The sequence below is a fragment of the Rhinopithecus roxellana genome, chromosome 18, assembly GCF_007565055.1.
Source record: "Rhinopithecus roxellana isolate Shanxi Qingling chromosome 18, ASM756505v1, whole genome shotgun sequence".
Lineage (NCBI taxonomy): Eukaryota > Metazoa > Chordata > Mammalia > Primates > Cercopithecidae > Rhinopithecus > Rhinopithecus roxellana.
The window spans coordinates 63,914,679-63,937,337 of record NC_044566.1 but is presented as its reverse complement, the minus strand read 5'-3'; the positions used below and the strand labels follow the sequence as shown (position 1 = coordinate 63,937,337).

The 22,659-nt window shown below is 40.6% G+C and overlaps 1 protein-coding gene across 7 annotated transcripts in view; it reads left to right on the top strand.

Moving 5' to 3' along the window:
- The window catches only part of IFT88 (intraflagellar transport 88), a 128,426-nt gene extending 107,214 nt beyond the window's left edge, over window positions 1-21,212 (top strand). For 4 of the 7 annotated variants that reach the window (XM_010352976.2, XM_030922309.1, XM_030922311.1 and 1 more), the window contains 3 exons: window positions 2,827-2,893; window positions 20,474-20,584; window positions 20,828-21,140. In XM_010352976.2, coding sequence (XP_010351278.1) covers window positions 2,827-2,893; window positions 20,474-20,584; window positions 20,828-20,949 — 300 coding nt within the window. In that variant the 3' untranslated portion in view covers window positions 20,950-21,140. Of the gene's footprint in view, window positions 1-2,826; window positions 2,894-20,473; window positions 20,585-20,827 lie in introns of all 7 variants that reach the window. The other 3 variants (XM_030922308.1, XR_746746.2, XM_010352984.2) reach the window with 3 other exon arrangements.
- The last annotated feature ends 1,447 nt before the right edge of the window (window positions 21,213-22,659 follow it).

Below are 22,659 nucleotides of genomic sequence, written 5' to 3'. Positions count from 1 at the left end.
TCAGTGAGCAGCGGGGAGCCCTGAGGCTTGCCTGGTTTTTGTACTGATGGAGCTGTTTCCCCAGCAGGGCGCAGTGTCCTGGGAGTAGGAGAGGAAAAAGGGAAGTCACTGAACCAACAGAGGCTTAGGTTTCTCTTGGTGAGTGAAGCAGAAAGACAAGAAGGCAAGGGCCGTAGTTCCAACGTGGCGTCACGGCACGTGGTAGGCCTTGATTCTAGTCTGGACAGAAAGTAGGAATTTAAAGAGATTGAAAGAGAAGAGTGATGAGAGCCAGAGGATTGGAAAATTCTAAATGGGGGCAGGGAACAGGTGTCAGGCAATAAAGAGTATAGTGATTATGGAAGTGCTTACTTACCTTCTCATATCCTGTTCTGAACCTCTGGTCACTTAAACAGGGTGCAAGTTTTCACATGTGGTTTTAAAAACTGTCAAGCTATGTGGACATTTGTCTTGATGAATTTATTTTCAGCTTTTTTTTTTTTTTTTTTTTTTTTTTTTTTTTGAGACAGAGTCCCTCTACATCACCCAGTCTGGTGTACAATGGTGTGATCTCGGCTCACTGCAACCCCCACCTCCCAGGTTCAAGCAATTCTTCTGCCTCAGCCTCCAGAGTAGCTGGGATTACAGGTGCCTGCCACCATACCCGGCTAATTTTTGTATTTTTAGTAGAGACCGGGTTTTGCCATGTTGACCAGGCTGGTCTTGAACTCCTGACCTCAGGTGATCCACCCTCCTCGGCTTCCCAAAGTGCTGAGATTACAGGCGTGAGCCACCGCACCTGGCCTATTTTCAGCATTTAGAGGTCTTTTTGATATGCTGGCGATGATCCATCTGTGGATGGATGAAAATCAAGTTTTGAAATAAAGTCAGATTATCGATGTTTAAATTCTTACTTTGCTACATCTTTTTAAGATTTTCTTTTGTTTATGAAGGCAAGGAGAAAGATGGGATTTCAAGGGAAGTGCTTTTCCTTTCAATGGAAAAAAATCGGATATGTTTATGTAACATTTGGAAGTCCTGAGTTTTAAGAGAGTATTTCATCTTACAGAAATGAGTTAAATTATTGAAAAGAATTTCTTTCTTCCTAGCAGACCGCAGATAATAACTTTATCCATGACCTGATAATTTATAAATATTTGGGAAGTTGTCAGGGTTAAGGAGTTAAATAATTTGTCCTTTGAATTAAATACGAAATTATGTTTATATTATTATGTTATTGAAGATCTAAATAAAATGTCCACCTATGTTCAGAAGTTTAATTCAATTATAAATATAAAAAGCCATCTATCTCTGTTCACTAATCATCCTATAGCTGTATAAATGAACCATTATACATATGAAAATTTGATAGTGTGACTTGAGGCAGATTCAGTGTTAATACAAAAATTCTAATACTTAGGCAAAACACAAAAGAACTATCAAATGTAGAAAGAAACCTAACAATGCCACAGTGTGGACATGCTTCTTAGGCTTTGAAGGCAGGTCTGTATCTAGGAAAGTAGACTCTTGGATAGATCTTAGGTGTATTTTGTGAGGTTTTAATCATACTTTTATTTTATAAATTGAATTTCAAAATTCAGCTTACTTTTCTTTTTTTTTTTTTTCCTCAAATAGTTCAGGTCTAACCATTGTATATGAGGACTACAACATTGTATATAGCAGGAAATTGTATATGAGGACTACAACATTGTATATAGCAGGAAATTGTATATGAGGACTACAACATTGTGTATAGCAGGAAATTGTACATGAGGACTACAACATTGTGTATAGCAGGAAATTGTACATGAGGACTACAACATTGTGTGTAGCAGGAAATTGTACATGAGGACTACAACATTGTGTGTAGCAGGAAATTGTACATGAGGACTACAACATTGTGTGTAGCAGGAAATTGTACATGAGGACTACAACATTGTGTGTAGCAGGAAATTGTACATGAGGACTACAACATTGTGTGTAGCAGGAAATTGTACATGAGGACTACAACATTGTGTGTAGCAGGAAATTGTACATGAGGACTACAACATTGTGTGTAGCAGGAAATTGTACATGAGGACTACAACATTGTGTGTAGCAGGAAATTGTACATGAGGACTACAACATTGTGTGTAGCAGGAAATTGTACATGAGGACTACAACATTGTGTGTAGCAGGAAATTGTACATGAGGACTACAACATTGTGTGTAGCAGGAAATTGTACATGAGGACTACAACATTGTGTGTAGCAGGAAATTGTACATGAGGACTACAACATTGTGTGTAGCAGGAAATTGTACATGAGGACTACAACATTGTGTGTAGCAGGAAATTGTACATGAGGACTACAACATTGTGTGTAGCAGGAAATTGTACATGAGGACTACAACATTGTGTGTAGCAGGAAATTGTACATGAGGACTACAACATTGTGTGTAGCAGGAAATTGTATATGAGGACTACAACATTGTGTATAGTAGGAAATGGCCCTTTTGTAGATTCCCTTCCCCTCCTCACCCATCTCTCCCTTAAACTAAAGATCATGGTTAAGCCCTGAACATTCACATCCAGAAAATACTGTTTGGTTTTGAGTTGTTTGTGCAAGCCAAGGTTACGCTGCACTTTTGAATTAAAGTGCTACCCGAGTTTTCTCAAGAGCCTTAGAGGGGAAGGCTTGAACCCTCCACTTACAAAACAACTCAGGCGTTTTTTTTTTTCTGTAGAATCAACTCTCAGGTGTGATGGGTTAGTCCCAAGGGTTATGTAGTAATGTTAATTTTAAAATCTATATTCAACTTGGAAGGAATATCACTACCTCTTTTAAACTTGTCTTCTCATTGCTCTAGCGCATAAAGTCAGGCAGAGATGGCAGTGGGGGCTCCTGTGGCAAAAGAGAAGGAAGTGCTAGCGGTGGTAAGTGTTTTCTCTTTCCCTGAAAAACTGGGTTTCCACATTTCTAGTATGTGGGCTTCTAGAAATATCTCACAATAATCTAAAGTATTCTTATGTGTCTGTCGGTTTGTTTTATACACAGTAAAACCTCACATTAATTAATTTGGTAAGCAGTCTGATATGTAAATGAGTATTTGTAAATGCTAGCAGATTTTCTTAAATAACCATGCTTGTTTTTGCTAATTGATTAATAAACAAGTTTTTCATTTATTAATCTGTCAGGTTGGATAGATTATCATAGATGGGCATACTTAGGAGGTTTTGCCGTGTTAAACGTTTTTAAAATTTCCTTTTGAAGGAAGTGCCATGAGAAGTAGGATGGTCTTATAGAATGCTGGCAGCCCTCAATCTTGTAGTGTAGAATTAGTGACAAGCTAGGAATTAGGAGACATAGTGTGAGTCCCACTCTTGATTGTGACCGTGTATATATGTCTTTGGACCAACCACATATATGTTATAGGCTTTTGGTGATTTCTGAAGTTCTTTGCATCTCTAAAATTATTTTACTCCTTGTGACATCTTTACATAATAAGACATTTTATTGAGTTTTCCATCCCTTCTTCCCATCAACAATCTACCTTCTTTCTCTACTTCAGGCAGGCAGTGTAAGTTAAACTTAGTAGAAATTTGGTGATTTTAAAGAAGCTAATTTTAAAAATAAATGTCGATTTGGGGTCTATAAATACACCTACATTCTCTCCTATCCATACTCAGCACTCCCATGCATATATGACCCAGCTCCATGTCACCATCCAGCTGCATTCTGTCGTATCTGTTTGTGATGTAGGAGTCAGGACAAAGACAAATGTAGCTCTTAATTAGGCAGGCCTTTCATCCATTCACAGTGTTTATTGGATGCATGCTATGTGCCAAACACTGCGCTAAGAGCCAAGGACATGGGAACAATTAAGACGTGGTCCCCACGCTCAAAGAAGTTAGAATCTAGTTGGAAAGACGCACAGCTTCTAATGGTGCTGCGGATGCTGCCATGGTAGAGAAATGTACATGAGTTTTCAAATCTTCCTAGGGATAGAAACTGCAGTTGGGACGAAGACTTGTTGAATTCAGAGCTGTGCTTTGAAATGCAAGGAGTCTTCATCCCAACTGCAGTCAAATTCAGTTTATAACTTAGTAGGCAGTTACAGGCATAAGTGGCATCGGGTTCTAGCCAGCCACTTGATTCCCCAAGAATCAGTCCAGCGTCTCCAGCTAAACCTCATGGTGCTTGCCTGTTTACCTTCAGGAGCCATTTCCCAGAGCTGGAGAAATCAGTAAAAGCAGCATTGAGCCCAAGTCTCAAGAGTAGCAAAGGCAGTCTGTCACATCAAAGAGTAGCCACTTCCACTTCTTTAGCCACCATGGTCCTGGTGGATACTCCTGTCTCCTTGCTCTTCCCTAGCCCCAGATATCTCACACACTCCACTTTAATGGATCTGTGTGACTATCTGGAGTTGGATTTAGTCAGAGAGATCTGGCCCAGCAGTTCTTCTTAAACCAGAGACAGCCATAAGCCCACAGCTCCTTTCCCAAAACCGCTGGGGCCAGGTGTGTTGTGAAATTCAGAAACTTTTGGAGTTTAGCAAGCAAGATGATGTATTAGCCACGTATCACATACTACCCAAGGAGAGCACCTCAGACATACTAATTCAGTGAACCATGAATATTCACACTGAGGATAAATAAAGACTATAAATAGCCTCAAATCAAGTCACGTTCTATACCCAGGAAGTTTATGTATTGCCACCTGAAAAGTTGGCTTTCAGAGCTCTTTGGAATTTGGAATTGTAAATGAGGGATCATGGATGTGTACCAAAAATGTTCTTAACAGCCAAGAAGTCCACAGACTAGGCATTGTGCAGCAGTCAAAAGCAACTCTAGACAGCTCCCCAGACTAGCACAGTGCTGCTTGTTCATTCATCCTTGCTCTTAGGAAGCAGGAACTTGTTCATCCTTGCTCTTAGGAAGCAGGAAGTACATGATATGAGCTCTCTTGGAAATAACTGTCCCTTTAAGGAATAATTGTCTTAAGTAACCCCTAAGGAAGTATTAAGTATTAAAATTCTAGGGCCAGATTCACCATCCCCTTAGGATTCTGCATTTCTCTCTGAAAATCGTAAGTTCAGAATAACCAACCAGTTCCTTCTAAACATCAACAAACTTATGTTAAGTTCTCTGAGCCTTCCCTGGTAATTCGTAAGTTTATAAAATCTCTCCCCTTAACTTAAACCTTAGTTTCCCAGATGTCATCACTTTGAAAATCTGCCTCAGACACATCAGGACCTTCTAATGAGATGTGATAGCACGCCCGAAAAACTGCTGAATGGTGTGGTGCTTCCCTAGAGCCCAGGGGACAGTGTCCAGGGTCCTACCCCCGAGAAAGTAACCCCAGGAAGACTGACAGCTGCCTCTCGGAAAGAGATTCATCAGTGTGCCTCAGGCCACCACAGGTCCAGATCCTTTGACACGGAGAATTGCCCAGCCTCCCTGTGACCTTTCCCATAGCCTTCTTTCAGTCATGCAGGCATCAGAGCACAGAGAGGGCTTTACCCACCCCTCCACAGTCAGGAAACAAGGGACTGACAGTGAAGAGAGGTAGGACCACCCCAGATCTGGTAGCCTGTGTGCAGGAAAAGAGGGGCCTCCCTGTCGAAGAGTCCCCTTCTGGTCCTGGCCTCCCACTGCTGCTGTTTCTTTTTTCATCCATTGTCCTTTATCCTAGTCCATTTCAGTCCAACACAAATAGTCAGTTCTAGTGCACAAATAAGCGTTATTCTCACATGAGGGACTTTCGGCATACAAACTCTGTGCGCTCATGGAATTTTACAAGCAGGATTGCATGTTACTAGGTTCTTCTGGCACAAATTGAAATCACTCATCAGTCCCTTCCTAGGGTGCTTTCCCCCATCATTTGCCTTTTCGTTCCTTATTTTCTGACATCTTGAGTTATACATCATCCCAGACTTTTTCATTTCATCCTGGAGCCCAGTTTGAATGTTGCTTTCTGTGGCTGAGCTGGTTCTACCCTGACACTTTTGCAGGAATTGTGTTTTCTGTCCCCCTTCTCCAGTTCTCAGCACAGGCCACACTCCAAGGCTGGCCCTGGCTGTGAAGTCGGAATGAACCCAGGCTATGAGGCTTCTCTCCCTTTCTCCTTCCTTTTTATTTCAAAGTCTTGATAGTTGACAGTATTTATATTCTCTGCAGATAAACTGATGAGGGGAGTAACTATATTCTGCCTGTTGTTGTGGTTGAATTTTGTTAAAGGTCGAGAAATTGACAGAACACATCTGCTTCTCACATGTAGCTGTCCTCAAGACACAAGAATTCCTTCTTGGGCGGCATTTTCTTTTTTTTATTATTATTATACTTTTAAGTTCTAGGGTACATGTGCACAACATGCAGGTTTGTTACATATGTCTACATGTGCCATGTTGGTGTGCTGCACCCATTAACTCGTCATTTACATTGGGTATATCTCCTAATGCTATCCCTCCCCCGTCCCCCCACCCAACGACAGGCCTGGATGTGTGATGTTCCCCTTCCTGTGTCCAAGTGTTCTCATTGTTCACTTCCCACCTATGAGTGAGAACATGCAGTGTTTGGTTTTCTGTCCTTGCGATAGTTTGCTGAGAATGATGTTTTCCAGCTTCATCCATGTCCCTACAAAGGACACGAACTCATCTTTTTTTATGGCTGCATAGTATTCCATGGTGTATATGTGCCACATTTTCTTAATCCAGTCTGTCATTGATGGACATTTGGGTTGGTTCCAAGTCTTTGCTGTTGTGAATAGTGCCGCAATAAACATACGTGTGCATGTGTCTTTATAGCAGCATGACTTATAATCCTTTGGGTATATACCCAGTAATGGGATGGCTGGGTCAAATGGTATTTCTAGTTCTAGAGCCTTGAGGAATCGCCACACTGTCTTCCACGATGGTTGAACTAGTTTACAGTCCCACCAACAGTGTAAAAGTGTTCCTGTTTCTCCACATCCTCTCCAACACCTGTTGTTTCCTGACTTTTTAATGATCGTGGATGGCATTTTCTATTTTTGTATGATAGTGACATTTTATGATGTATTTTGAGTATGGTGTTACTAAGCTTTCATTTTTGAAGTGCTTTTTGGTTTACCCTGTGTGATTTTTAATGGCTTGCTGCATTTTTAGTTTGATTTTTATGTCTTGGATATAAACTTTTCCAATGAAAATCTTATCAATTTTAGACTGAAAATAATTTTATAATGAAAATCAGGATAAGACTCAGTGAACAGAAATTCACTTCATGGTACCTTTTATAAAGTACATGGTAAACATATTTTATTTAAAAAACAAACTGAAGTTATATTTTAATATTCTAGTCCAAGGTTGAACGTGGCTAATTAACACCTTTCCACAGTTTTGCTGGGCCTTGATGGTGTCACAAGCCGAGAATGAACAAGTCATGCTCAGTGCCCACCAGGGAGAATGAGACGAGGAGCGTACGCTCTGAGGAGGTGCATAGGCCTAAATGTAGAGGACAGACTGACACAACTCAGCCAATTACAGGAGGAATTGCTGGGCATCTATGCGGGGAGGGAGTCTTGAGAGACTGGGGGGTGGGTGCTGTCATTTCTCTAAGGATCATGCCTGTCAGCCTCAGTCCCAACTTGCATGTCTCTTCACTCCATAAATCTAGACCATAGTTTTGCAGGATACCCAAGTATCCAGCCTACTTTGTATACGGTATGTACCACAAAGGAATCTACATGAATAATAAGTATTAGAAGATAGTGAACAGCATCAGAGCACCAAAGTAGTCTCAGTGTTACAGTTTCAGAAGAAGTTTGCCTATGCCAGTATACCCAGCTGGTGTAATTTGCCAGTGTGTCCCCTGTGTTCTGATACAGTAATTCTTAGTAATTTGGGGTATGCAGACTTTTTCTCTAAAGGGCCAGATAGTAAATAGTTTAGGCTTGCAGGCCAAGTGTCATTTGCCGAGAATATTCCACTGTGCTGTTGTGTATTGAAAGCAGCTGTACACAGTGTATAAGTGAATAAATGTGATAGTGTTCTATAAAACTTAATTATTGGCACTGAAGTTAGAATGTTATATAAGTTTTATATGTCACAAAATGTTATTTGCTTTTCTTCCTAACCATTTTCTTTTTTTTTCTTTTTTTTTTATTATACTTTATGTTCTAGGGTACATGTGCACAACGTGCAGGTTTGTTACATATGTATGCATGTGCCATGTTGGTGTGCTGCACCCATTAACTCATCATTTACATTAGGTATATCTCCTAATGCTATCCCTCCCTCCACCCCACAACAGGCCCTGGTGTGTGATGTTCCCCTTCCTGTGTCCAAGCGTTCTCATTGTTCAATTCCCATCTATGAGTGAGAACATGCAGTGTTTGGTTTTCTGTTCTTGGCGATAGTTTGCTGAGAATGATGGTTTCCTGCTGTATCCATGTCCCTACAAAGGACATGAACTCATCCTTTTTTATGGCTGCATAGTATTCCATGGTATATATGTGCCACATTTTCTTAATCGAGTCTGTCACTGATGGACATTTGGGTTGGTTCCGAGTCTTTGCTATTGTGAATAGTGCCGCAGTAAACATACGTGTGCATGTGTCTTTATGGCAGCATGACTTATATAATCCTTTGGGTATGTTAATGGGATGGCTGGGTCAAATGGTATTTCTAGTTCTAAATCCTTGAGGAATCGCCACACTGTCTTCCACGATGGTTGAACTAGTTTACAGTCCCACCAACAGTGTAAAAGTGCCTAACCATTTCAAAATGTACAAATCATCAGCTTGCTGGATAGACAAAAACAAGGTGGGCCAGATTTGGCCTACACACTGTAGTTTGCTAATCCCTGCTCTAAGCCAAAATCTCCATGAATATTTTTGGTAATGACAGGTGGGGCATGGGAATTATCCTTTTGATCAAAGCACTGCTTGAAGCCATTTCACCCTGGTATACAGCTTGAACAGGAAGCGTCTGTATCCGTGAACTTCTTCTCTTAAAACCACCTTAGTTGTTTACAACTCACGCACCTTACTATGTCAACACACATCACAGAGCGTATGATGAGACTTTGTGTCTTCAGCAGAACATGCTCCTTTCCTCTTGCCTTTAGCTTGTTGCCCTAAGTTTTCGGTCCTTGCCATTAATCCCCATTCCTGGCATTCATTCAACATCCATGGACCCCCTTCCTGAACTCACCACATCTTATGTGAACAAGTTACTTAAATCTCTTTGTCACCGTTTCCTCATCAGTCAAATGAGACTGAAAACAGAACCTTCCTGATAGGGTTGCTGAGAGGAGGAAATGGGCTGGTGTGGAAAGCTCTTAGAGAAACTCCTGATAAGGGCAAGCACGTGCAAGGGTGAGCATGGCTACTGTGACTCCCGTCTGACAAAGGGAGTGCATGGACGGGGCCTGGAATACCAGCGTCCACTGCTCTGCCAGCGCCCATGTTCTCACCACTGCCAGTGTGTGACCTCTGAGTGTGAGAGCCTCAGTTTCCTCCCTAACAAGAGAGGGTCATGTTTATCCATGCAGTGTAACCAAGTGTCCCCTGTCTCACTGTTGAGTTTAATTTTTTTTTAAACAAAAATACTAGTGCTTATAAATAAAACTAAATGTTGGTTCTTGAAGTTACCAATTTGGAAAGCTGAATATTTACTCCAGTAATGCTGCTGTTAATCAAAACATTCGTGAAATTCCTTTTTTGTAATTGCCTTCAGAGGCAAGTTACAAAAAGCACAGGAAATTTAATCTAAAACTTTTACAAAATATATATGCACATACATACATATATGCGCATACACACATGTATGCAAGCATATACCCTATCTGTAAAATATATACACATGTATTTTATATATACATGTGTGTGCACATACATACAGACACACATTTTATGAGTTCTTTTTTACCCTCTTTCCCTTCCTACCTTTCTGCTGTCTTATCAACAGATAAGCATTTCTCACGTTTTCTATCCATAATAAGTACTCAGTAAATACCAACATTCTTCCAGCTTCACCTCTCATATCCTCTTTATATGCTAGGTGTTAAGTATTTAAGTTGCCACATATAACAAATATATAATGTTACCTCCTTTGCTTACATCTTCACTGAGTCCCTCCACAGTCTCCCTCTCCTCACTTGAGTATTGCCTATACAGTAGCTATCGGGGTTCATTTTTACAATTTTAGTATATTCCTGTTAGGTTTTGTTGGGTAATCATGTAACTGGATCAATAGAAGTAGGGGGTGAGGGGTGAAATCAAACAGAATTGCAGCTGTAACAATGTAAGAATGAGCTGAAATTCTCAGAGTAAGGCTAGGTCCAATCTATGTAAAATTATCTGAGTATTATGTCATCTGAGCTGATGAGGTCGTTACTTTCTTGGACTGTGGGTTGGGAGAGCACTTTGGATCCCTAGCTGTGGTGCAGTGCCTCTTAACTTTGGAAACGGACAGAAGCAAAGGAAGACCAGCTTCCTGGTAATAAGAGGATAGGTCATTGCCAAGTCAGATTACAGAGCACCCAAGTAAACTGGACAGTAAAGTCCTGCTAAAGGTCCCAAAGGGATTGTCTGATGCTCTTCAGTATTTCTAGATATAAACAAACATTTCCTCATACTTAAGGAGTGAAAATAGATCTTAATTATTGCTTCTTAATAGAGGCTAAATTGAGTATCATCTTCTTAAAAGTAGAAGAAACAGATAAAAAACTTTTACAAGGCCGGGCGCGGTGGCTCAAGCCTGTAATCCCAGCACTCTGGGAGGCCGAGACGGGCGGATCACGAGGTCAGGAGATCGAGACCATCCTGGCTAACACGGTGAAACCCCGTCTCTACTAAAAACTACAAAAAACTAGCCGGGCTACGTGGCGGCGCCTGTAGTCCCAGCTACCCGGGAGGCTGAGACAGGAGAATGGCGTGAACCCGGGAGGCGGAGCTTGCAGTGAGCTGAGATCCGGCCACAGCACTCCAGCCTGGGTGACAGAGCGAGACTCCGTCTCAAAAAAAAAAAAAAAAAAAAAAAAACTTTTACAAAGTGTCTAATGGATAATGAAGTCAATTTATAGCACACCAAAAGAGAGTTATTTAAGAAGAGATTTGAAAAAGTTGGAACCACTATATTCATCACACATTCAAGGAAATGGGCAGAAATTTTTAGGAAGTTTCATTTTAGATAGTACTTTCAAAAAATAAGAAACCAATGGGGCAATTGATAGACTTGCTAGCTTAAGGGAAGGGGAATGTTGAAAAATTATTACATATGTATTGATTAATTGGGCCTTAAAGACTACAGAAGGCCATTAGATTTTTCAACTGAGATAGTGTTGATAGCCCTAAAGAAAGCAGTCTCAGTGCACTGTTACAGGCAAAAGTCAGACTCTAATGATTTAAGAAGTGAATGAGTTGCAGGGAGGTAGAGAAGAGGATATAAACTATTCTCTCACACATGGTGGTAAAATATACAGCCTCACCAGTAACTAAAACAATGCAGACTTGCCAAGACCAGCTCGGTCATGGAGACCCTAACCCAGCAGCACTGGAGGAATTAAAGACTCAGACACAGAAATAGAGTTCAGAGTGGGATCAGGGGGCTGACAGCCTTCACAGCTGAGAGCCACGAACAGAGTCTGACCCACATATTATTGACAGTAAACCAGTGCTAAGCATTGCTTCTATAGGTTATAGATTAGCTAAAAGCATTCCTTATAGGAAACAGCATTTGTAGCAAGGAGCAGAGAAACAGGCCCTGGCTGATTATCTGCAGCAAAAACATGTTAAAGCACAGGCCGCTCCTGCTATTGTTTGTGGTTTGAGCAGTTTTCTGCTCAGGGCGGGGGCCAGGTTTTCCTTGCCCTGCTCCAGTAAACCAACAGCTTCTAGCAGTGTGTGCGATAGTCATCACGAACATGTCACATTGCTGCAGAAATCCTGTTTATGGCCAGTTTCTTTCAGGCCTGTTTATGACAGGGTTAGGGCTTGCTACCAGCACAAACTAACCTATAAAATTAGCAATGAATTTTTTTAAAAGGTAATTCCTAAGGATAGCAAGGATGAGATGAGATGAGCACTCTTTATTAACTAAATTCTGCTGGGGAGAGTTCTAAGTGGCACACTCTGCTGGGAATGTTTGGAAATATTCATCAAGCCCTTTAAAATGCCCATACGCAGCCGGGTGCGGTGGCTTATGCCTGTAAGCCCAGCACTGTGGGAGGCTAAGGCAGGCAGATCACTTAAAGTCAGGAGTTCGAGACCAGCCTAACCAACATGGTGAGACCCTGTCTCTGCTAAAAATACAAAAATTAGCAGGGTGTGGTGGCACATACTTGTAGTTCCAGCTACTCAGGAGGCTGAAGCAGGCGAATCATTTGAACCCGGGAGGTGGAGGTCGCAGTGAGCGGAGATTGCGCCACTGCATTCCAGCCTGGGAGACAGAACAAGATTCCATCTCAAAAAATTAATTAATTAATTAAAATGCCCATACCCTTTGATAGGAACTTACTTTAAAGAAATAATTATGTACATACATATTGATCACATTATTTACAGTAGAAACATTGGGAATAAACTAAATGTTCAACTGGAAATAATTCCCAGTTGAATTATGCTCTCCACAGTTGTGTCGCCCTGCAGCAGTTATTACAGGCCCCTTTTTCCCCACTGCGGTGATATCCCACATCGAGCTTCCTTGGCTCATCTTTAAGGGGGATGCTGTTGCCGTTGGACGCTCCATAGACTTAGATCACTTAACATAACAGCTTTAAGAGATGATATACCTTCCGAGAGACAATCTTATTTGCAGCTGGAGTGCAGTGACTAATAATAATCACACAATGTAGTTTCTTTTTTACTTTTCTCTAAACAAAATAATGTTCATACAGAAATCAATAAAATAAGAAAAATGCAGGCAAGGCAGGTACTTTTATTGGATCTTTAAAACATGTTATAGGTATGACATCATGGAAATTATTTATAGTGAATGCTTAAGGTAAAAGTCACCCACAGACTGTAAAGTTCCTGAAGACAGTGGCTGCGTCTCCTTTTGCCTCTGCTGGGTGTGAACAGCATAAGGTACTGAGCAGGAGCACAGTTAACACTCATCAGAATTTAAAATAGCATCGGTGGTGTTAAAGATAAAGAAATTGATACATTTTTTCTTATTTTCACTACTTATGTAAATGTACTATGTACTCAGTTTCACAAAATCATTGAAGTATGATAAAAATCTCTGCCATAACCTGTTTAGAAAATTAGCAAAAATGAAGGGCATTGCTTTTCATCTTCTCTGTATTTTTTCTATCTTAAGTTTATTACTGCTATAAATTATTTTCATACTCATAACCATATTCCTTCTAAATGAGTAAAGACTGCCTTTCCTTGGAAACAATTCATTTTTATTTGGAGAGAAATTTTCACCAAAGTTTATGTAGTTAGCCCCTTAACCTTACTTAATTTATTCTGTGAATAGACCCTTTTATAAGACTCACTTTCTTGAACTCCTGGCCTCAAATTCTCCTCCTGCCTCAGCCTCCTGAGTAGCTGAGATTACAGGCTCAGGCCACCACACCCGGCTTAAAAGTCACTTTCTTACAAAAAAAAAAACACCTTCATATTTTAAAACTACATCACTCTAAAATGTTACAAATAGGTCATCTTCTTAGTATGCATTGCCTTGTAAAAACATTGGTCAAGTCAGAATGTAGAGGGCCACCGAGTAGAAATGTGTTAATATGTTTTTGCAGACTTGCTTAATAAGGCAAGGAGGGGGTCAGGTTGTTCTGGGGCCAGCAGAAGGGTCTAAAATACAGGGTGGTGAAAAGAGATTGTGAGTTTCCTTTAAATGCTTAACTGACATTATTAAGACAGCCACATTTTGTGGGGCAAGCCAAACTGCTGAGCTGGGAATAGCATATGCTTGGAATCTGAATATGAATGAGGTCCAGGTGCCACACTTTACACGGATCGTTTGCTAAAGAGGCACTATTTGTCTAACAGGCAAGGACCAGGCTGGCAGGAAGGCTGTGTTTTGGTGCTGATCTTGTCACTAACTATGCACTCTTGAACAAGTCACTTCGCTTCACTATCCTACGCCTCTTTTCTCATCTGAAAAATAAAGGGGTTAGACTTAGCCTTTTAAATGACATTTTTGCGTGTTTCTACTGACTATAAAATTATTACAGACATCTATGTCTGATGGTAAGATAGTCTAAATATTCAGGAAAACTCCAAGTATAGCTCTCCTAAAAGTGTTATGTTGAATGTTAAAGAAAAGAAAAGAAGAAGGAGGAGGAAAAAAGAAAACAAAATGAAAAAAGCCTTTAAAAATGCATGACCGAGTTGGAAGGAAAGAAGGAAATTCTTTGGAGGCCAAAAAGGTCTAGAAAGTTTAAATCCAAAAGAGTAAAGCAAGTGCAGGAACTGGCATTTGCCTAGCTAATCCCTCATGATCGAGAGCCTCGGATTATAGACACTCACGGGGACCGAGAGATAGGGCCTGGGGCCTCAAAAAGGCCAGAGCAGAGGTCAGATCAAAGAGTCCCTGTCACAGAGCTGGGACTTCTCACTGGCAATACTTTCAGTAGGCCAAGTAGAAAAGAGGCCACCCTGGCCTGGCACGGTGGTTCATGCCTGTAATCCCAGCACTTTGGGAGGCCGAGGCAGGCGGATCACCTGTGGTCAGGAGTTGAGACCAGCCTGGCTAACATGGTGAAACCCCGTTTCTGCTAAAAATACAAAAAAAAAAAAATTAGCCAGGCATGGTGGCGCATGCCTGTAATCGCAGCTACTCGAGAGGCTGAGGCAGGAGAATCGCTTGAACTCGGGATGCGGAGGTTGCAGTGAGCCGAGATCATGCCGTTGCACTCCAGCCTGGGCAACAAGAGCGAAACTCCGTCTCAAAAAGAAAAGAAAAGAGGCCACCTTACAGATGATGGATTTTCACCTTGGTTCTAATGTAGAAAACAAGAAGAGCTCTTTTGATAATTCCTAACTATAAGCCTTCACTCACATAGTTTTGGAGCTGGAGTACATGTTATATCTGTGTGTTCTGAAGAACACCGAGCTAAAAACTTGGTTTCAAGTGGACTGGAGTTGGTGAGGCTACAAGATGCCTACAAGAAATAAACTTAAATCCTCCTTGAAGGAATTTACTTTAAGTTTCAAAGAATAAGAACCTACAGTTAAGAAAAAGTAGGCACGCATGAGGAAATAAGCCACTAAGAGTAAGCAACAACAGAAACTATAGAGTCCAGTCTTCAAAGACTACAAATATTGTAATTATCAGATAAAGAATATATTTTAAAAGTGAGACTACAGATGTCTGAACTCTAGGACTGAATAGATTCAGATAAAATTTTTTGAGATTAAAATACTGCCCCCAAAATGGATACTATTTATTGTGGAAGATGAAAACTGCCAGACAAAAATAATTGGTAACTAAATTACAGAAATAATTAACAGGGCCATTTACAGTGGTGCACTCTACTTGTGAGGCTGAAGTGGGAGGATCATGGGACCAAGAGCTGCAGTGTACTGATTGTTCCTGTAAATAGCCACTGCACTCCAGCCTGGGTAACATAGCAAGATCCTATCTCCAGAATAAAATAAAATAATAATGATAGGAAGAAGAAGAAACTAAAGTTATCAAAATCACATACCCAGAGATGAATATGTGTGTGTACTTGTACTCTGTTTCCATCATTTCCCATGATATCATGCACATCTTCCTCTCATCAAATATTTTTATGATTTTCTTTTTCTCTTTTTTTTGAGACAGAGTCTCGTTCAATTGCCCAGGCTGGAGTGCAGTGGTGTGATCTTGGCTCATTGCAACCTCCACCTCCCAAGTTCAAGAAATTCTTGTGCCTCAGTCTCCCAAGTAGTTGGGATTACAGGCATGTGCCACCATGCCTGACTAATTTTTGTATTTTTAGTAGAGATGGGGTTTCGCCATGTTGGTCAGGCTGGTCTCAAACTCCTGGCCTCAAGTGATGCACCCCCCCAGACTCCCAAAGTGCTGGGATTACAAGCATGAGCCACCATGCCCAGCCAAAAATTTTTTTTTATTTTCTTAATAAACATTTTTTAAAGTGGAATTGTTGAATATAAAGGTATGCAAAATTTTAAATCCTTTTTTATGATGGTCAGAAACCCTTAAGACTTACCATCTTACCCATTTTTAAGTGTACGATACAGAGTATTAGCTACATGCACATTGTTGTGCAACAGAGCTCTAGAAATTTTTCGTCTTGCAAAATTAAAACTCTGTATCCAATGAACAACTTCCCTCTTCACCCTTTCCCCTCTCCTGGCAACCACCATTCTACTTTCTAAGAGTTTGGCTACATTGGATACCTCATGTAAGTAGAATTATGCAGTATTTGTCTTTTTGTGACTGGCTTATTTCTCTTAGCATAAAGTCCTCATAGTTCAACCATGTTGTAGTGTGTGACAGGATTTCCTTGTTTTTGAAGGTTAATAATATTTCATTGTATGTATATGCCACATTTTAAAAATTCATTCATTTATCAATGGACAATTAGGTTGCTTCCATCTTTTGGCTATTGTGAATAATACTGCAGTGAATGTGGATGTGAAGACACTGAAATCCTCTTCTCATTTATTTTGGCTAAATACTCGCAAGTGGGATTTGCTAGATCGTATACTACCACTATTTCTATTTGTTGTTGTTGTTGTTGTTGTTGTTGTGTTTTTTTTTGAGGAACCTCCATTGTGTTTCATAGTGGCTGCACCATTTTACACTTCCTTCAAGGATGCATGAGAGATACAATTTTTCCACATTCTTACCAACACTTGTTAGTTTCTATGGTTTTTTGGTATTTGTGTGTATGTGTGTAATAGTAGTCATCCTAACTGGTGTGAGGCTGTGTGTCACTGTGGTTTTGGTTTGCAGTTCCCTGGTGAATAGTGATGTTGACCATATGCTTTTCATATACCTGTTGGCCATTTGTATATCTTCTTTGGAGAAATGTCTATTCAGATCCCAATTTTTAGATTGATTTAGTTTTAATTATTTATGTATTTTGGATATTTAATGTATTTTGGATAAGCGCTTATCGGATATATAGTATGCAAATATTATAGGTTGCCTGTTCACCCAGTTGGTTGTTTCCTTTGCTGCACAGGAGTTGTTAAGTTTAACGTAGTACCATTTGCCTATGTTTGCTTTTCTTGTGTGTGCTTTTGATACCATATCCAAAAAATCATTGCCAAATCTACTGTCATGTCAGTTTTCCACTATGTTTTCTTCTAGGAGTTTTATAATTTCAGATCTTACATTTAACTACTGAATGTATGTTGAGTTAAATTTTTGCTTATGGTGTGAGGTAAGGATCTGATGTCATTATTTTGCATAGAAATAGCCAGTTTTCCTACCACCACTTGTTAAAGAGACTGTTTTTGCCCCAGTGTGTAGCCTTGGTACCTTTGTTAAAGATCATTTGGGCCGGGCGCCGTGGCTCAAGCCTGTAATCCCAGCACTTTGGGAGGCCGAGACGGGCGGATCACGAGGTCAGGAGATCGAGAACATCCTGGCTAACACGGTGAAACCCCGTCTCTACTAAAAAATACAAAAAAAAACTAGCCGGGCGAGGTGGCAGGCGCCTGTAGTCCCAGCTACTCAGGAGGCTGAGGCAGGAGAATGGCGTAAACCCGGGAGACGGAGCTTGCAGTGAGCTGAGATCCGGCCACTGCACTCCAGCCTGGGCAACAGAGCGAGACTCCGTCTCAAAAAAAAAAAAAGATCATTTGACATTATTACTCCATGAAAGTTAGTTGAAAATGATGAAACCACAGTATTCACAATATTACCCACACTAGTCCTCATAATAAAACTTTCAAAAATTGCATTTATAGTTTTTCAACTGGACAACTGAAATTTTTCAAATGAGGTCAGGTTTTATTATTTATTTATTTATTTTAGAGATGGGTTCTCGCTGTATCACCCAGACTGAGTGCAGTGGTACTGTCATAGCTCATTGCAGCATGGAACACCTGGGCTCAGGTGATCCTCCCACCTCATCCCACAAGCAGCTAGGATAATAGGTGCATGCCACTCTGCCCAGCCAAGTTTTATTTTTTTATATAAGCACTTTATTTTATTTTTATTTATTTATTTATTTATTGAGACAGAATCTCGCTCTGTAGCCCAGGCTGGAGTGCAGTGGCACGATCTCAGCTCACTGCAGCCTCTGCCTCCCAGGCTCAAGTGATTCTTCTCCCTCAGCCTCCTGAGTAGCTGGGATTACAGGCGTGTGCCACCATGCCCGACTAATTTTTGTATTTTTAGTAGAGACGGGGTTTCACCATGTTGATCAGGCTGGTCTCGAACTCCTGACTTCATGATCCGTCCACCTCGGCCTCCCAAAGTGCTGGGATTACAGGCGTGAACCACCACACCTGGCCCCAAATTTTACTTTTTAAAGGTTTGCTTTTTCCACAAAATTTGAATCTTTCAGGCTAGGAATTTGGATTTGGATTTCAGAAGGGTTTGGGGTGCCTGAGGGAGCTATCAGGGTTTTGTTGGTAATTTACATCTATATAAAAAGTGAAGTAACGTTGTTGTATTTATTAATGAGGGTGTGTTTCTGACATTCCACAGTATTCCTCAGTGAGCAGTTCTGTGAGGCATTTCCATCTTATCTCTGTAATGGGAACACCTACATTTTTGTGGAGACATTGGTTGTCATATCTTCTGTACCCATGAGTCAAAGAACTGTGCGGGCCCGTGCCCTTCCTTGACTGCAAACCCTAAGGCAAGAAGGCCTGTTTGGACCACTCCCTCCCAACTTTGTTTTACGTTTCTCACCCAAACTTTTCTTCTCACATACTCATTCATCTTTTAAAAGATCGCTGTATGGTTATTATGTATATATTTGGTGGCTTATCTTAAACCTTTCTTGGAGACAGGTAGGGTATACATTATTCAGGAAAAAAAAGCAAAGTAAAAGAAATATCCCTAGAGCAATGTTTTTCAAACTTTATTGATCTGAGCTCGCTCAGGCAGTTTAACAGACACCCATATACATTTCTGCATGGAAAAAATTAACTTTTGTTTTAACAAAAAATAGAGAGGAAGCCAGGCGCGGTGGCTCAAGCCTGTAATCCCAGCACTTTGGGAGGCCGAGGCGGGTGGATCACAAGGTCAGGAGATCGAGACCATCCTGGCTAACATGGTGAAACCCCGTCTCTACTGAAAAATACAAAAAACTAGCCGGGCGAGGTGGCGGGCGCCTGTAGTCCCAGCTACTCGGGAGGCTGAGGCAGGAGAATGGCGTGAACCCGGGAGGCGGAGCTTGCAGTGAGCTGAGATCCGGCCACTGCACTCCAGCTTGGGCGACAGAGCGAGCGAGACTCCTTCTCAAAAAAAAACAAAAAAAAACAAAAAAAAACAAAAAAACAAAAAATAGAGAGGGACAGAATAATTTAAAATATACTGAAGTGTGTAGACATATTCAATACACTGAAGCGTTTTATTTTCCGGTGACATCAGTGGTAAGGGCGATGGTAAAGTTTTGGATAAGAACCTTAGCGAGGACTTACTATTTTGGGTCAGTTGGCCGATCTTAAAAGGTGGGGATTTTCAAGACCGTCTTGTTCTGGTTTATTTCCAGAGACATTATCAGTAAACTCAAATACAAAGTATATTCAAAAAAGAAATGGTCAGTGTGTTTATCAGTGGACTACTCTCATTAAAAGTGAGGCTTACATAATAGAAAAAATATCACTGTAGGAATTCTAAGGGGAAGAAAGGAAAACTGTGGGGTTAGAGGAGTAGTTCTTCTAGAAAATACTACAGAAATTTCTGGTTAAAAAGTACTATAGCATTTCCTACTCATGTTAGTGTTCAGCTGTATCTGAAAATCCTCAGTGATACATACTACATTTTTCCCTAAGGCAGCCATTGCCTATTTGGGCAATTATAATTCTTTTTTAGGTTCGTCATTATATCAAGCCAAAATCTATCCTGCTATACAGGGGAAGTCTAATCCTCTTCTCTATGAACACGCTTCAAATGTTTGAAGAAAGTGCTTGTGTGGTCTAGGTTCTCTGCCCACTAGGTTAAGTTTACCTAGCCTCCTCTGCTGTTTTTCATGTGATGTGGTTTTAGGGCCCCTCTCCAGCCATGACAGGAGGTTGATCTGAGCTTGTGACTTCCCATTTGTTCCTTCTTCAGGTGCTTTGTTCTTTGCTAGATTATACTAGTCAGGGTGATCTCTTACTTTCTCTTAAGATCTTCCATAAAATTGAAACCTATAACTAAGCACACATTTGAAAGAATACATGTACAGACTACTCTTAAGTGATGTTTTATCTATATTACAGATTCCCACAAGGTATTTCTTTTAAATTTCAGAAAACAAGAATTACATCCCTAAGAAGCTGGCTCCCAAATGAAACAACCTGCTTGTTTCTTGGCAAATAAGTATGCTTTAAGATGCATAATGTAGTTTTATGTTTTCTCAACATATTAAACAAATGCATTTTTATTTTTGTGTTTTCAGATAGTGGCCAGAACTATAGTGCCAGTAGTAAAGGTGAACGACTAAGTGCCAGACTCAGAGCTTTACCTGGGACAAATGAACCTTATGAAAGTAGCAGTAACAAAGAAATAGGCAAGTGCTCCCCACCCAGTTCCTCCACACATAGCAGGTCTGAAGAAGACTGGTGAGATGGCCAAAAGGTGTCGCTGGGATTCTTAAGAAATTGATATTTACAGATAAAATGTAAAATGACTTGGGAGACCATTTCTGTTCACTCTGAGTTATTCGTTTTGATTATGAGCCTGACTGGTTTCACATTTGTTTTGTTTTGTTTGTTCATATAACTCTAACATGACAATCTCTTTTGAAACCTAGATGCCTCCTATGTGGACCCGCTTGGCCCTCAAATAGAAAGACCAAAAACTGCAGCCAAAAAAAGGATCGATGAGGATGATTTTGCTGATGAAGAATTAGGAGATGATTTGCTTCCAGAATAATATTCACTTTAATATATTATTTATTAAAGGAAAGAAATTGCCCTATGAGACCATCCTCATGTTAAACCTTGGATTAAATATCTAACCTGTAATTTTTTTTCACTGTCAAAACTTTAAATAAGTGTATTCTATTCTGTAAGTATGCATTTAAGTTGTTTTTTCTTTTAAGGAATAAAAACAGGTAAAACTAATACTTTAGGCCAGTGACTTCCTTAGCTTTTTGAAAACATTGGCACACAGGAAGAAATAAATTTATAACACAACCTAGTACATATATGTGTATGTAGTCATAAAAATTTACTCTTATTATTGCAGTACATGCTAATATTTTCTATAGTTTCATTCAAACAAAGTGCTAGTAGTGAAGTCACTACATTGATTTCATGGCTTGCAACTTGAAAAACGCTCTGTGGACATAGCACAATTTCTATTCATACTTAAATTGCTTGGAGTTTGGAAATTCTTTGGAAGCTTTGCCTCGTGGGGATTAGAAACACTATTAAAAAATTATGTTTTAGAAGCAGTATAAAGGGTAATGGGATTAAATACCAAACCATAACCCTAGTGCTCTTTTCAGAAGTTCCGTTCTACCTCAGCCCGGGGGTGTGCACCAAAAGCACAGAGCAGTAACAACTCTAAGATTGCTTTTCTCATTTGTGACTTAGTGGGGTGGGGGGCATGACTGCCTGCATTTTTCTTTAGCAATGTGTTTGGCTGGTCTAGAGTCTCCAGAGGAACTATAAGGATGAGGAAGTCAGAAGAAGTGGCTTATCTCTTAACACTATACCAAAGAGAATAGACCCCTCAATCTTACTTACCATTGTCTCTGCAATGTGCATGCTAGTCTTAGATGGGAGGGAGGAAAACCAAAACTAGACCACATTCCTTGCTCCCAAAGTAGGTTATACTCTAATGGATGAGACATCCAACAAATACACTAAACATCCAGTATGTGCAGAGAATTAATTAAGATTTGGGGGATACAGTAGTGAAAACTATACCTTGCCCTCAAGAAGCTTAAATTCTGATGGGGAAGATGGAAAATATATTTTGTTTGTTTGGGGTTTTTTTGAGATGGAATCTCACTCTATTGCCCAGGCAGGAGTGCAGTGGCACGATGTCAGCTCACTGCAACCTCCACCTCCTGGTTTCAAGCGATGCTCCTGCCTCAGCCTCCCGAGTTGCTGGGATTACAGGCACGCACCACCACACCTGGTTAATTGTTGTATTTTTAGTCAGATGGGGTTTCACCATGTTGGCCAGGCTGGTCTTGAACTCTTGACCTCGTTCCACCCACCTTGGCCTCCCAAAGCTGGGATTACAGGTGTGAGTCACCATGCCCGGCCAGAAAATATGTTTTTAAAGGACTCTAGATATTGTTAATTACAGTTAAGAGAACAAAATGGAGTAATGCAATAGGTAGTGATTATAGAGGAGGGACTCTAAGAGGTGGCCTTGGTATTAACATTAGAATGTTGAGAAGAAAGCAGGGTTCTGAGCAGGAGCAGCAGCACGTGCCGCACGCTGAAAAATGAATGATCCGGATGTGTCACAGGGTGATTGAGGTACAGTGACAGTGAGTGAGAGGGTTTGGGATCCAGCAATGTGGGTGGTGTGCTACATAGGCAGGAAAGGGAAAGGAGATGAGATCCAAAAGGTAGGCAGGGTTCAGAGCATGTACAGCCTTATAAAGACAGTGTGGATCTTATC